Below are 15,689 nucleotides of genomic sequence, written 5' to 3'. Positions count from 1 at the left end.
CATTATCCCACGCCCATTCTCTGGGAGAATAAAAGAGAGGACAGCACTGGGCGCAGAGCAGATCGGCCTGGAGAAGGATAAGAGCTGGAGGAGATTCAGAGCCAGGATTCAAGAAGAAAGACTCTGCATTGCATCAGGCTTGACGGGGCTCTCTGCAGGAAGGGAAGTCACTTCTAAGGACAAGAGTTAACAGCAACTGTCTGGAGACAACGGTTCACTACAGGAAGAAGAATCTGTCTGAAAGATTTGAGTAGACACAGCAGATCTCTTCCCAGAGAGCGATCTGGCAGCTTCTGGAGACGACAGCTCGCTACACACAATGATCCAAGACAACTCCAAAAAACTCATGATGGAAAATGCCATCCATATCTAAAGAAAGAACTGTGGAGTCTGAATACAAACCCAAGCATATTCTTTTCACTTTGTTTTTTTCTTTCTTGTGTTTTTTCTCTTTTGTTCTGATTTTTCTTTTACAACATGACTAATATAGAAATATGTTTCACATGATTGTTTATGTATAACCTATATCAGACCACTTGGTATCTTGGCGAGGGGAGGGAAGAGAAAGGGGGAAAAATTTAGAACTCAAAATCTTACAAAAGTGAATGTTAAAAACTATCTTTACATATAATTGGAAAAACTAAAATACTATTAAATGAAGAAAAAAAGAACAATCTATGGCTTATTGAAATAATAGATTGTACTAAGGAACTCAGGGTGGCCTCTCAACCCCTTTTATTCCCCTTTATAGCACTTCCAAGGCAATCATGTCTGCTGCTGGGGTTCCTGTTGTTGAAGGTTATCATGGGGAAGATCAGTCAGATGAACGCCTGAAGGAACATGCAAGAAGAATTGGCTATCCCATCATGATTAAGGCGGTTCGTGGTGGAGGTGGAAAAGTAAGAGAGAACCCCTTTGTAGGTTTCCCTGGGAAGTTGCCTCCTTTATTCATGTCACCCTTGTAACCACCTGGTCTCCTGCTGCAGGGTATGAGGATAGCGAGATCAGAAGGAGAGTTTCAAGAGCAGTTAGAATCAGCCAGGAGAGAAGCCAGGAAGTCTTTCAATGATGATGCTATGCTGCTAGAGAAGTTTGTGGACACCCCGAGGTGAGATCCGTTTTTCTAAGGCTACACAATGTTATCTGAGGAACTAGAAAAAGATGGCATACAGGCACTGGATTTTCTGAGGACTTTTGTGATCTGGAATATTCTTTTGTCAAATATTGACTGATTGACTTGGATTGACTTGTAGCTCTGTTTATTGTAAGGAAATTTGACTGAGGTCAGATTGACCAGTCCAACGACCTTGAGAAGAATGATTGAGTCTGGCAAATGATGTAGTCGGAAAAATAATTAACAAAATAGGTCATCTGGCATTATTAACTGGGACATGTGCCAGCTCATGGAGAAAGAGTTATTAAGAAAAGTTGTGAAGGCCCCTCTCCTGGAAACAGCCATCTATCCCTATTAGTATTAAAGGAATCAAGTTTCCAGTAAAGAATCCCTCTGGGTATGGGCAAGGGGCTCCTTTGGACAGGGGGCTAGTGGTCCTGGGCAAACTTTGGGGAGCACATGACGTCAGTCATCTCACATATGGACGTCACATACCCTGAGAGACTCTGCTTCTCCCCTCCCCCAGTAACGTCATTGTTACTTCTTTTTGTTGTCCTTTGTTTTTGTGAGGCACTTGGGGTTAAGTACTTGCTCAGAGTCCCCAGACAAGAAGTGTCCTGGATCAGAGGATTTAAATTCAGTCCTCCCGACTCCAGGGCCAGACTCCAGGGCAGTGCTCCGTCTCCTGCTCCACAGCTGCCTCAGGCTTCAGGTTCAGCACTTCCATGAAATGTGGGTTCCTGTAAGGACACGGGCATATGTTCTGAATTGGTAATGTGTAGTTTTTAACAAATTAGTACTTTTAAGGCTTTCAGGATTAATCATTTGTCTTTAGTAACTGGATTCAACCCTATATGAAGGTAGGATGACAGCCCTAACCCTGTATTCTCAGTGTGTGTGTGTGTGTGTGTGTGTGTGTGTGTGTGTGTGTGTGTGTGTGTGTGTGTGTATGTGTGTGTGTGTGAGAGAGACAGACAGACAGACAGACAGACAGAGAGACAAAGCATAGACACAGAGACAGAGAGAAATAGAGACAGAGAGAAACAGATAGAGACAGAGAAACAGAGAGAAAGGGAAAGAGAGAGGGAGAGACAGATGGAGACAAATATTTAGTTTCATGTTGTCTTCTCCATTAGAATGTTAGCTTCTTGAAGGCAGGGACTAATTTCACCTTTCTTTGTTTCCCCAGCATTAACACAGTGCCTGGAATATAAATAAGTTTTTAATAAATACATATATTAATATAGCACACAAATCTAACCTAAAAAAAAAAACCCAATAGGTCACTAGAAGGTCACTAGAGAGTCCAGTGTTTGGCTTAACAAAGGCCACATTCCCGGGTTAGAACAAAAGATAATGATGTCAGTGTTTACCCTTACACAGGCATGTGGAAGTCCAAGTGTTTGGTGACCAACACGGCAATGCTGTGTACTTGTTTGAGAGAGACTGCAGTGTACAGAGAAGACACCAGAAAATCATTGAGGAGGCTCCAGGGGTAAGGAAAGTCTTTCAAGGAATTGATGATTAATTCGCCTTGTCTGTCCTAGGAGTGGCCCATTAAGTCTAGTCCTGCTTCCCCAAATCTGCTCCTTCCTTCCCTCTGGGTCTTCTAGACTGAATGGTGAAGTAGTTGCTGCTATGTGGTGGGAGAGAGAGTTTCCTCCCAGAAAGACAGAAGGAAGCAGGCATTTATGTAGCACCTGCTGTGTACCAGGCTCTGGGCTAAGGGCTGTACAACTATTATTTCATTTGATCCTCTTAATAACCCTGGAAGAAGGTGCTGTTATTATCCCCATTTTACTGTTGTGGAAACTGAGGCAGACAGCAGTTAAATGACTTGCCCATGACCATACAACTAGTAAGAGTTTGAGACCAGATTTGAACTGAACCCTTCCTGACCCAGGGCTCTCTCTACTATTGGGCAGTCATTGGGAGCTTCCCTCTACTGATGACATCTGAGCCAGGTGCTTAGGGCCAGATGCTTATCATATCACACTTGAGAGCCACACTATGGCCTGCTCCAGGTAGCTGCATAATAATGCGTGGCTGTGCCTCCAGTGGTACAAACTTTAAGATGATTAGTGTTTTACAGTGAGTTTTTCTTATACAGTTTAAAAATTAATTAAAAGTAAGGTTAATTTTTGATTGGCCAGAAATCTAATTTTTTTTGGAAAAGGTTTTGTAAAGTAAGTTTGTTGAAAATTGTTCTCAAATATATTGTGTTTTTCTAGATAGAAATGAATATGTAAACTCACTTTCCTTCTGTAGTGTAGAATCCTGAACTTCATTAGAATCTTTTTTTTTTTTTAATTTTTTATTTTATTTTATAATTATAACATTTTTTGACAGTACATATGCATGGGTAATTTTTTACAACATTATCCCTTGCACTTACTTCTATTCAGATTTTTTCCCTTCCTCCCCCAACCCCCTCCCCCAGATGGCAAGCAAGAATCTTTTTTTGAGGCATTTCAGTACCTTCACAGACAGGGTATAAGCCTGGACTTGTTGCTTTACCTCTTTGGGTCTCAGTTTACTCATCTGTAAAATAGGAAGGCTGGATTAGGTCACCTCCATGGTTCCTTTTGGCGCTACATCTATGAGCTCTCATTTCACTACTGTCGCATTATAGATGCAGAAAGTATAAGAACCTGGGCCGGATGAGCTGATCTCAGATTGTACAACCAAGTGGGTTAAAAAAAAATCTCTGATAGCTTGTTTATTATGATTCACCTCTTTTTCCTAAAACACATAAAAATGTCAGTGATCTTGGTGTTTCCATTTCACTGTAATATTCTAGACATCCTGATTTACTTAGCAAATTGTTGCCCAGTAAAGCTCCATTTGTAGAGAATGAGCTTTCATTATAATTGAGGAAGTGGAGGCTGTTAATATTCTACAGTTTCTTGTTACCAAGGTCACTTATTTATTCATATACACTTTTTCTATAAACACATCTTAATTGTCATTAGAAACGTGACCAAATGAAATGGGGCTTTTTTTATATTGTTGTTCAACATTCCAAGTTTATCTCTTGGTTCCATCACTTCCACTGATTTTGACTAATATTGCCTAGAGTCACTTCAGTTAATTTGTGATGTATTTTTAAATAGCTTTTTATTTTTCCAAATACATGCAAAGATAGTTTTCATCATTCACTCTTGTAAAGCTTTGTGTTCCATATTTTTCTCCCTCCCTTCCTTCCTTCCCCCTTCCCCTAAACAGCAAGTAATCTAAGATAGGTTAAATATGTGCAATTCTTCTAAACATATATCATGTTGCACAAGAATTCTGCGATATGTTTTGAAACAAAGAAGGATCAGCAAAAATTGTCTAACAGGCATTTGTGATTTTTATGAATTAAAATAAAAACTGGCCTGGAGCATAAAGGCAGAGGTGTTATTGGGGAAATCTACACTTTATGGGCCAATCTAATGAGTCATCGATTTTGTTTGATAGTAACAGTTCCTGAAAATAAGACATTCCTTAATGAACATAAAATTGGATTTTCTTAGAGTAAAAGATAGTGAGTAATGCCCATGATCCTCATGAGAGATTTAATTTTTAACTGTTTTAATTATTCACAGCCTGGAATTGATCCTGAAATAAGAAGGAAGCTTGGGGAAGCCGCTGTGAAAGCTGCGAAGGCCGTCAATTATGTGGGTGCAGGTGAGTGGGCAGGAGGGAGCCAAGTGAGAAGGGGGATGAGAAAGACCAGAAATGAGGAGTGCATTTCTCCAGTTTTGAGAGCACAAGAAAACCAGAAAGCTTTTTTTTTTTTTTTCCTGTTTGGGCAGGGGAACACTTACAGAATGTGAATCCACTTCCATATGGATTCAATTCCATGAATCTGGGCATGAGTCAGAGGATGGAAGCATGTTCTTTGAAGAAGCAAAATAATAATGATTTCCAGGTTCCTCAGCTGGACCAAAGTTAGCTACTGTCCTATGGGTGGTTTGAGGCTTCATTACTCTTGGGTCACTTTGAGGTGACTCAGTCACGGTCTCATTGCTGAGATTTCTGGGACTAATTCTAAGGGCCTACTATGGTTAGCTCAGTGTTAATGCCAGGGAATCTCTACATCTTAGATAAAGAGGAAACAATAGAGTTTTAATTGTTTTTTAATGTGTTTATTCAAAACCTAAATACAATATGAAGAAAAAATTTTCCATGTGCACAGAACATAAAAAAGAATTCAAACTATAAAACAATAAATTTCCATTTCAAGAAAGCCTATGTAATAAATTCTACACATTGTGTTCAGAGCTGTCCATCTTTTCTTTGCTTCCTTTGCTTTTCTTTTATCTACCATGCCTTTTTTTTCTTGTTAGCTCCTTTCTTCTCTCTCATTTCCCTCAAGAAGGCTACAATCAAACATAGATATATTTATGTATCCATATGTATATATGCACACATATACACAGAGATAGATATCTGTAATTATATACACATGTACATTTATGTAAGACAGTACGGTTTATATATCCTCTATTTCTCAGAAGGTAAATAACATTTTCATTCAAAAGTCCAAATCTTTTTATATTTTTCTAATTCTACCAACTCATTTTGTCCTACACCAAAGAAATATTCCGATCTTATACTGTCTAGTTATTTTAAATATTTTTTAAAATGTTAATTAACATGGATGACATATAGTAGTTTCCCTGTTTTCCTCTTTTGATTAAGTCTATTTTAGCTTTAACTTTCTCTGAGATCATGATCACTCCCCCTACTTTTTTTAATCCAATAAATTCGACATTTGATCTTTATTATTATGTTTGTCTGTATCTATTTCCTATCCCTCCTGAACCCTCTTTTTATTTCTATCTGCTACCTTGCCTTTCTACTATTTTACATACTGTGTCTTCTCTCCCTTCCTCGCCCCCATCCCAAGGATCTTTCAGTTATCCTCTCCCTCTACTGTTTCCCTTTGCCCTTTTGTTTCTGTCTGAATTTAGAAAACTTTTATAACCTTCTAGATAAATATGTATTGTCCCCTCTTTAAACCATTCCTAAAGAGAATGAGGTTCCAGAACTGTCAACCCTCTTCCCCTATCTAATTTCTCTGTGTCAGTTTTTCCTCTGGCACTTCATTTATATAATTACTCTTTTTATCTTTTCCTTACAGTTTTGCTTTTTAGAATCACATTACATTCAGCTTTCTTTCAAGCTACCTATTTACTAATGATAATGATAATGTACAATTTACATTTCCAATATAAAAAGTAAAAATTTTATCTTTATTTAAATTAGCCTCTTGTAATAAGTCTTTGATGTATACCTTATAATTCTCTTGAATCTTATATGTCAAATTCGGGGGTTTTTTTGTTTTTGTTTTTTCCTGAGGCAGTTGGGGTTAAGTGACTTGCCCAGGATCACAAACTAGGAAGAAATTCAGGTCTTTTTGCAATAAAATTCTGAAAATCTGGAAGTACATTGAATGTCTTTTTGTTAAGTTTTGTTTTTTTGTTTGTTTTGGTTTTTTTTTTTTTGTTGTTCAGGATTATGCTTTACTTTGGTGGGTTTGGCCACAATCTTCATTCTTTTGCTATTTGATATATAGTCTTCCAAGAGTTTTGCCTTTTTCTAATGTAGCTAGATTCTGTGTGATTCTAATTGTAGCTCCATCATATTTGAAATGGGTTTTTTTCTTGTTGCTTATGTTATTTTCCCCTTGACCTGGGGATTTTATAATTTGGCTTTGATGTTCCTGTAGATTTTCCTCTACCTGTTGGATCTCTTTCAAGTGGTGATTGATGATTTTTTTTTTCATTTTTACTTTCATCTCTTGTTCTAACTCTTCAGGACAATTTTCTTTAATAATTTCTTGTATTACTGTCAGAAATTTTCTGGTCATAACCTTCAGGTAGTCTGATAATTCTTAAGTTTTCTCTTCTTGATCTGTTCTCCAGATCAATTGATTTTTTAATGTCTCACATTCTCTTCTATTTTTTCATTCTGTACATTTTTCATTTTTTTTCTTGGTTTCTTATAACTTCACTGGCATCCCCTCGCCCAGTTCTAATTTTCAAGGAGTCGTTTTCTTCCTTAAGACTCTGAACCTCCTTTTCTAGCTGGTTGATTTTCTTTTCATAATCTTCTAGTTTTTCTTGGATTGTTATTATTTTATTTTTAAACTTTCTTCAGTCTCTTTCATTTGATTTTTAAATATTTTTATGAATTCTTTTTGGGCAGGTAACTATTTAATGATATTCTTTGGGATAAAGAGGTTTTTTAAAAATATTTTTTAATTTAAAAAATTTTTTTAACATTTTTTTTGACAGTACATATGCATGGTTAATTTTTTACATCATTATCCCTTGTACTCCCTTCTGTTCCAAATTTCCCCATCCTTCCGTCCACCCCTCCCCCCGATGACAGGCAATCCCATACATTTTACATATGTTACAATATAACCCAGATACAATATATGTGTGTAAATACCATTTTCTTGTTGCACAATAAGCATTAGATTCCGAAGGTACAAGTAACCTGGGTAGATAGACAGTAGTGCTAACAGTTTACATTCACTTCCCAGAGTTCCTTCTCTTCACCCAGAGCCTTTTCTTGGCTGCACACAGGAGCCTGCTATTCCTTATCAGCAGAGGTTCCCTCAATCTCCCCCCCCCATACCTGACTCCCCACATTCTCTGGGAGGTGAAAATTCCTGTTGTCTGGGGCCCAGGCTCCCTCCCAGACCAGATAACCCCTGGGCTCCCTGCTTATGCTTTCAATGGAACTAGCCTGGAGATGTTTACCCTCCCAAAGACCAAAGCTCCGGCCTGGTATCTTTCTTTGGATCTTCTCAGATCTCCGGAGAGATCTTCTTTTCTGTCCCAACTCTTGCTTATTTTTATCGCTCTTCCTTTGCCCTGAGACACAATTTTGGCTGGTTGTGGGGAGAAATTTGGAAAGCCTGGAATTTTCTGAGTGATGCAGACTATCCTAGAGTTTTAATTATTTAAATATCAAATAATTTCCATTGAATGGAGAATTGGAAATAAAATGACATCTGATGCATGTTTGGGGGGATTAAAAAAAGAGAGAAAATCAGCATTTATAAGCTATTTGTCAAGCACTGGGCTAAGTGCTCTTGCAAACATTATCTGCTTCCCTCATGACAACCCCAGGGAGAGGGGAGATGTTCCCGTGTTCCCCATTTTACAGTTGAGGAAACGCAGACAAGTAGCTAAGGGGCTTGCTCAGGTTTGCCCAGCTGGTGTCTGAGACTAGATGTAAACACAGGCCTCCCAGGCCCGTGCTCTGCCCACGTGGCACCACCAGGCTCCAGGTTATCAGGGAAAGGGACCTTAGTCCTCCTGGTCTGTCCCCTTCTTCTTAGGGAGTGCCCTGCTCTGGGCTGGGGTCGGCAGAGTCGGGCCAGGGCTTCCCTGCCTCTCATGGCAGGACTTAGGTTGGGGGTCCTTCCCTACTTTGCTGCTGCAACTTAACCCCAGGTCTCCCCTTACAGGCACCGTGGAGTTCATCATGGACTCAAACCACAACTTCTACTTCATGGAAATGAACACGCGGCTGCAGGTGGAGCATCCTGTGACTGAGATGATCACAGGCACCGACCTGGTGGAATGGCAGCTCCGGGTGAGTGGGCACTCTGGGAAGGGACCACGAAGAGGGGGGACAGCTAGGCCTAGGGGCGGGGAAGCCAGGCCTCAGGGTGCCTCAGGGCAGGCCAGATCCAGCTTGCCCCCAGGGCTGCTGGGTGACTGAGCAAGGCACTCTGCCTCATCTTCCTCAGCTGCCCATGAGGCCATTAGTGTGAGGGCCAAGGGAGAACAAAGAGAAAGATCTTAAACCACTCTGTAAATGCGGACTCTTCCTTTTAGCAAAGGGTCGTGAGACATGGAAGCCCAGGTCAGAGTCAGTGGGCCAGGAGCGCCTCAGCCAACAGAGAGTATTCTGGATTCAGAGAAAGTCTTAGAGCCCCTCCAGGTGGATCCCCTGCTTCCCCCCCCCCATTTTATAGTAAGGGCTTAAGGAGTCAGTGTGATATTGAATGCAGAATAGCCAGGGTATTTCCCGAAGAACCACATGCTTCCTCTGGTTCCATTCAGCCCCAGTTCAATGACCATTTTTAGAGACTGCTCCATACTAAGACACACAAAGATAGCTAAAACATTTACCCTTTGTAATATTTTATATATACATATATATATATATATATATATATATATATATATATATATATATATAATATATATATATATAATATATAATTCTGGTCATTTGCCCTTTGTAATAATCCAATAATAAGAAGGAAGCTGGTAGGCAGGCAGGGTTCAAGGGATGTGCAGAATCCCGAGATCGGGGAGAGCAGATCAAAAAAAGTCAACTAGGAGAATCTTTCTGGGAGCCTTTTCAAACTCACAGGAAGCTAGAAGGAGGGCCTGCCTTCTGACTAGGGGCCAGGTGTGGAGGCCGGAACTCTAGGGGGAAAACACCCCCACCTTGGGGCTAGGAGAATGACCCCCTTTCCCATGGTCAGTGATCTCTGGAGACAGTCACATCTTTACTCTTAGCCTCTGCTTAACTAACATTCCATGATCACTAATGTTAATGAACTAATTAGTTCATTCCCTTCTCCTAGGCCAAGTAAATATGAAACACATTCAAAGCATATTCATTCCTCTGCTTTTCTTGAATACCTTCTTCCCCTGATCAGCAGCTGCCTCCATCTGATAAAAATTCACAGGGACTTAGCAGACTTAGGGCAGCTGGGAGATAGAACTCAGAGCCTGCTGCTGACTCAGTTTCTCCTTCCCAGTAATGAAGATTTAAGTCATCACGCTGCTTGGGAGTCATCCGAGGCATCTCCATGGTGCTGCTCTTTTGACATAGATATTTTCCGAATATGACTTTAGTAATAGCAGTAATGCTGCTTGTATTTACTTAGCGCCCCTGTATTATCTCACTGGGTCCTTACAACAACTCTCTGAGATAGGTACAGTTTTTATCCCCATTTTCCAGATGAGAAAAGTATGGTAAGAGAAGTTGAGTAGTTTACCCAGAGTCTCCCAGCTAGTAAGATTTCAAATCCCAACTCAGATCTTCTTGCCCTTTTGTGGTTTGATTTGAAATGTCGACAGTCTTGCTCAAATGTTGATTCTGAATGACATTTTGGATCTTCTGGTCCGTTCTTCCTTTTTCTAGTTTGCTTGGCAGTCCTGGCTAGATATATATATATATTTTTTTTTGAGAACTTTAAAGTATACTTCCAAGCTGCCAAGAATCTCAGGGTTAAAATGCTTAACTTCAATAACTAACTCTTCCTCTATACTGGTAACATGCATTTCTCTATCTTAATTGGTTTTTGTTTTATGTATTATTAAAGCCAGGTACCCCATTTTATCTCTATTTTATCTTGTAAGCCATGAGACAGAACGTAAATCCTTAACAAAAGTAGTGTCAGCTCCTCTCCAAGTTGTCCTTTGGATTCTTTTGCCAACAATGGGGTTTTAAAGCTGGTTGCCAGCTACTCAAGCTTGCCATCACAATCCAAGTGACTGTGGCCATCTCCCGGCAGGACTCCACCAAGATCGGAGGTCACTGTGCAAGTGGACAAGGCTCAGCCCACACTCTGGTAGAGGGCAGCCTCTTTTGGCAACTCTTGAGAAGCTGCATCTGTTTTTGTTCTCGTTTCTGAAATGTGGTGAAGGATCAAACATGAAGCAATTCTCGGCTCTTTTGCATGTGGAAGCCAGCCTTTGGGGGCCAAGTTCAGGGATACTTCTTTTATGATCAGCATCCCTTTCTCTTTCTTTTGCTTCTCCGGATGAGGAGATGTTACAAGTACTCATGGTTTGTTGGGGAAAGCAGCTAGCTGCTGGTTCTTCTGCAATCAGAACCTTTCTTTTTTTGACTTTCTGGGCTCTCTGAGCTCATGGTCACCAGATTTCACAGAATTTTGATGTTCAGGGATATTAGTACCTGATGTGAGAGATATGTGTCCAGGGGTAAGTGTCCAGGGTTCCAGGAAAATTATGTCATTCTATGATACAACATTACCAGAAAAGATATATTTCTGGATTTCAGACATTTACTTGGCTTTAGTTCCTAAGGCTTTGGTTTCTGAACTTAGGGAAGACTCTACATAATTTTGAGGTTCACAGAAGAAGGAAGCTTCATAAACTGCCATGAAACCTAGTGTACATGCAGATATCTGAGATGCAGGGAGATCATTGAAAGCAGAAATGGGCTTTTAGGGATCTAAAAAAAATAGAAACCAGTTTCTGTTGATTAAGGAAAACATGCTCAGAAGGTATTGTCACATTTGGTTTTTGAAACTCCAGAATGTCTAGGCAGGGAGAGCTCATCATCCAGCCTCAGGCCCCATGCAGGGAGCTGCTCGTTGGAGCTCCGAGAGCCTAAGCTTCCAAGTCTTGGGAGAGATGCAAGAGGCTGCCAGGACCCAGGATGTAGATGGAGCAGTTTCCAGGGTTTGTAATGCCCCAAAGACCTGGCAATTCAGACAGGGATAGTTTCCTGGAAAAGTACCTGCCAGAGAAACCTCTGAAAGTGGCGGACCCTACTTTCCAAGGTGCTCACCCCAACATCCATGTTCCCACCTGGAGGAATGCCTCTGTTGGATCTGCAGGGTCCATGTCAAACAAAGAAGACTTTTCCTCCTTAGATGTTGTACCTTTAGGTACAGTTTTGGGAGGTGACTGATTTGGGGACAATTATAACCACACTTGATGCTTGTCTGAATTTGCTAACTAGAAGTAGATGAAAATGTTTTCTCAATAATATGGGGTATTCATTCTCTTTTTTGAATATTTATTAAGTGGAATTTAGTGGAATTTATTAGGATTTATTATTTAGGAACAGAAACTTGACATATGGTGTTACTTCCTCTAAGTCCTAAGATTCTCTCTTTTGTGAATAAAAGTGTGTGTTATAGAGAAGGTCCTTTCTGTTACAGTTACTTCCTATTTCATTTTGATAATAAACACCCTGAAAACTCAACTTCCCCAAAACAAAAGAGAATGGAATACATCATGGAAATACAAAGAAACTTCAAATTGAATCACACACGTATTTCCTTTCCAAATAGTTTTGCTTTATCATTAGGTAGTAAAGGTCATTAGAAAATTTGGTTCTTAGCCTGCCTACATATAGAGATTAAAATAGCAAAACCATGATGCAACATGTATATACCATCAGAGAATCCTGGAAGGTGTCTTAGTCCAAGAGTTGAATAATGGCTATGCATGAGGAAGACTGAATGGAGGCTTGAGTATTCATGTATGAAAATAAGAAAAAAATCATTCTCAATTGTTTTCTTTTTAAATTATATTTTAGCGACAGCTAGGTGGTGTACTGGATAGAGCACCAGCCCTGAAGTCAGGAGGACCTGAATTCAAATCTGACCTCAGACACTTTACACTTCCTAGCTGTGTGACCTTGGGCAAGTCACTTAACCCTAACTGCCTCAGCCAAAAAAAATTATATTTTTATTTCATTAAATATTTTCCAATTGCATTAAAATTTTTAATGTTCATTTCTTAAAAATTTGAGTACCAAATTCTTTCCTTCTCTTTAGCCCTTCCCCCATCCATTGAGAAGGGAAGTGGTATATCAACTATACATGTGAAGCATGCAAAATATATTTCCATATTAGCCATGTTGCAAATATGAAACAAGAAAAACAAGAAACAAAAATAGGTATGGTTTTTTTTTTAAGTATGCTTCAATCTGTACTCAGAGTTTATCAGTTCTCACTCTAGAAGTAGATAGCATTTTCCATCTTAGGTCCTTTGGAATCATCCTTTTTTGTTCTGAGCAGAGTTGCTAAGTCTTTAAGAGATGATCATCCTCACAGTATTGCTGTTACTATGTGTAATGTTTTTCTCGTTCTGCTTACTTCACTTTATAGCTCAGTAGTATTCCATCACAATCATATTCCACAACTTGTTCAGCTATTTCCTAACTGATGGCCATCCTTTCAATTTCCAGTTCTTTGCTACTCTAAAAAGAGTTACTATAAATATTTTTATACAAATAGGTCCTTTAACCCCTTTTTTGATCTTTTTGGGATACAGACTAGGAGTACCATTGTTGGGTCAAAGAGTCAGCATATTTTATCCCTTTTGGACATAGTTCCAAATTATTCTCCAGAATGCTTGGGCTAGTTCACAACTCCACCAGAAGTGGATTAGTGTCTATACTTTTCCACATTCCTTCCAGTATTTGTCATTTTTCTTTTCTGGCATGATAACCAACCTGATAAGTGTGAGGTGGTATCTCCGAGTTGCCTTAATTTGTATTTCTCTATCAATAGTCATTTAGAATACTTTTCCATGTTACGGTCAATAGTTTTAATTTCTTCTGAAGACTGCCTATTCATTTTCTTTGAAAGTTTACCAAATGGGGATTAGCTATTTTTTTAAAATAAATTTAGCCCAGTTCCCTATATATTTGAGACCTAAGGCCTTTATCAGAGAAGCATAAGGTAACATTTTCCACCAGTTTTCTTCTTTCTTCCTTATTTTGGCTGCATTGGTTTTGTTTGTACAAAAAATTTATTTCATATAACTAAATTACCCATTACTTCCTATGATCTTATTGCTCTTGTTTTCTTATGAAATCTCCCCTTACTTAGCCATAGATCTGACAGTTCAGTTTCACCATGATCCCCTAATTTGCTTATGATATCACCCTTTATGTCTCCATTTGCTTATATCAGCTTTATGTTTGTTATTTACCAATTTTGATTATATTTTGATATACAGCAAAATACCTATCAATGTTAGTCTATGTTTAGTTTCTGCTAAACTGCTGTCCAGTTTTCCCAACAATTTTTGTCAAACACTGAGTTCTTACCTCAAAAACTTGGAACTTTATGTTTTATCAAACACTAGATTACTGGTTACTTACTCCTATGTATTATGTACCGACTCTCTTCTTAATCTGCTGATTCCCTATTCTGTTTCTTGACCAGTAATATTGTTTTCATGATTACCACTTTGTAATAGATTTTAAAATCTGGTACTGTTTTTGTTTTTGTAATTGAATGATCTTTTAGGGTTATAGTTTCCTTACTATTGAACTAGCACTACATTCCTGGTATAAATCCAGCCCAATGACAGTATATAAGCATGATGATATACTGCTGTAATCCCCTTGCTAGCATTTTTTTTTTTTTTGCAAAAATATTCAGCGGAGAAATTGGCCTATAGTTTTTTTTCCTCTGTTTTTGCTCTCTCTAGTTTAGCTATCAAGACCATATCTGTGTCATAGAAGGTATCTGGTAGGACTCCTTTACCCATTTTTTCAATTTATTTATTTAGTTAGTTTTTAAATTTTTGTTGTTGTTGTTGTTGAGGTATTTGGGGTTAAGTGACTTGCCCAGGGTTACTCAGCTAGGAAGTGTTAAGTGTCTGAAGTCAAATTTGAACTCAGGTCCTCCTGATTTCAGGGCTGATGCTCCTTTCAAATAATTTATAAAGCATTGGGATTAATTGTCCTTATTTGGTAGCATTCACTTTTAAACCTGTCTGGCCCTGGGAATTTTTTTAGGGAGGTTATTATTATGGCTTATTCAATTCTTTTTTCTAAGATAAGTTTAAGTATTCTATTTCCTCTTCTGTTAAACTGGACAATTTATATTTTTGTAAATATTCATCCATTTCACTTAAGAGTTTTAGTTTTATTGGCATATTATTGGACAAGATAACTCCTAATGATTGTTTTAAGTTCATCTTCATTGATATTGTATTCACCCTTTTCATTTTTGAAACTGGCAATTTGTTTTTCTTCTTTTTAAAATCAAATTAACTAGTTGTTTATCTATTTATTGGAGGTTTTCCCATGAAACTGGCTCCTGGTTTTTATTTATTGGTTCAGTGGCTTTTTATTTTGAATTTTATTCATTTGTCTTTTGATTTTCAGGATTTTTATCTTGGTGTTTAATTAGGGAGTTTTCCTTTGTTCTTTTTCTAGCTTTTTATTTTTGATTATCTGTCCAGTTCATTGATTTGCTTTTACCCTTTTTTTTACTGATGTATAAATTTAGAGATATAAAATTTCCCTTAAGTACTGCTTTGGCTGCATCATACAGATTTTAGTTTTTGTCTCCATGCTATCATTGTTTTTAATGAAATTATTGTTTCTATAATTGATTCTTTGACCCAGTAATTCTTTAGAATTACATAATTTTCAATCTGTACTTCCCTCTTTATTGAATGTAATTTTTGTTGTATTATAACATAAAAGGGTATATTTAATAGTTCTGCCTTTCTGCATTTGATTGTGAGGCTTTATGCCCTAATACACGGTCATTATTTTGTGTGTGATGTGATGTGGTGCCATGTGCTACTGAAAAAATGTATGCTCCTTTTTTCCCATTCAGTTTTCTTTAGAAGTCTATGATGACTTTTCTAAAAAAAATTCTGTTCATCTCTTTAACTTTTGTTATTTTTCATGGCTAGATTTATGTAAGTCTAAGAGGGCAAAGTTATGGACCCTACTAGTATAGTTTTGCTTTCTATTTCCTCCTGTAATTCATTAAACTTTTCCTTTAAGAATTTGGATGCTATGCCATATGTTTAGTAATGGT

At 38.3% G+C, this 15,689-nt stretch overlaps 1 protein-coding gene across 1 annotated transcript in view; it reads left to right on the top strand.

Moving 5' to 3' along the window:
* The window catches only part of MCCC1 (methylcrotonyl-CoA carboxylase subunit 1), a 52,921-nt gene that overhangs the window by 20,161 nt on the left and 17,071 nt on the right, over positions 1–15,689 (top strand). The window contains exons 6-10 of the mRNA XM_074298305.1: positions 752–899; positions 987–1,108; positions 2,498–2,609; positions 4,702–4,783; positions 8,586–8,713. Of these exons, the coding sequence (XP_074154406.1) occupies positions 752–899; positions 987–1,108; positions 2,498–2,609; positions 4,702–4,783; positions 8,586–8,713 (592 nt within the window). The remainder of the gene's footprint in view (positions 1–751; positions 900–986; positions 1,109–2,497; positions 2,610–4,701; positions 4,784–8,585; positions 8,714–15,689) is intronic.

This window comes from Sminthopsis crassicaudata, chromosome 3 (genome assembly GCF_048593235.1).
Source record: "Sminthopsis crassicaudata isolate SCR6 chromosome 3, ASM4859323v1, whole genome shotgun sequence".
Lineage (NCBI taxonomy): Eukaryota > Metazoa > Chordata > Mammalia > Dasyuromorphia > Dasyuridae > Sminthopsis > Sminthopsis crassicaudata.
This window is presented reverse-complemented; position numbering and strand designations above follow the sequence as displayed.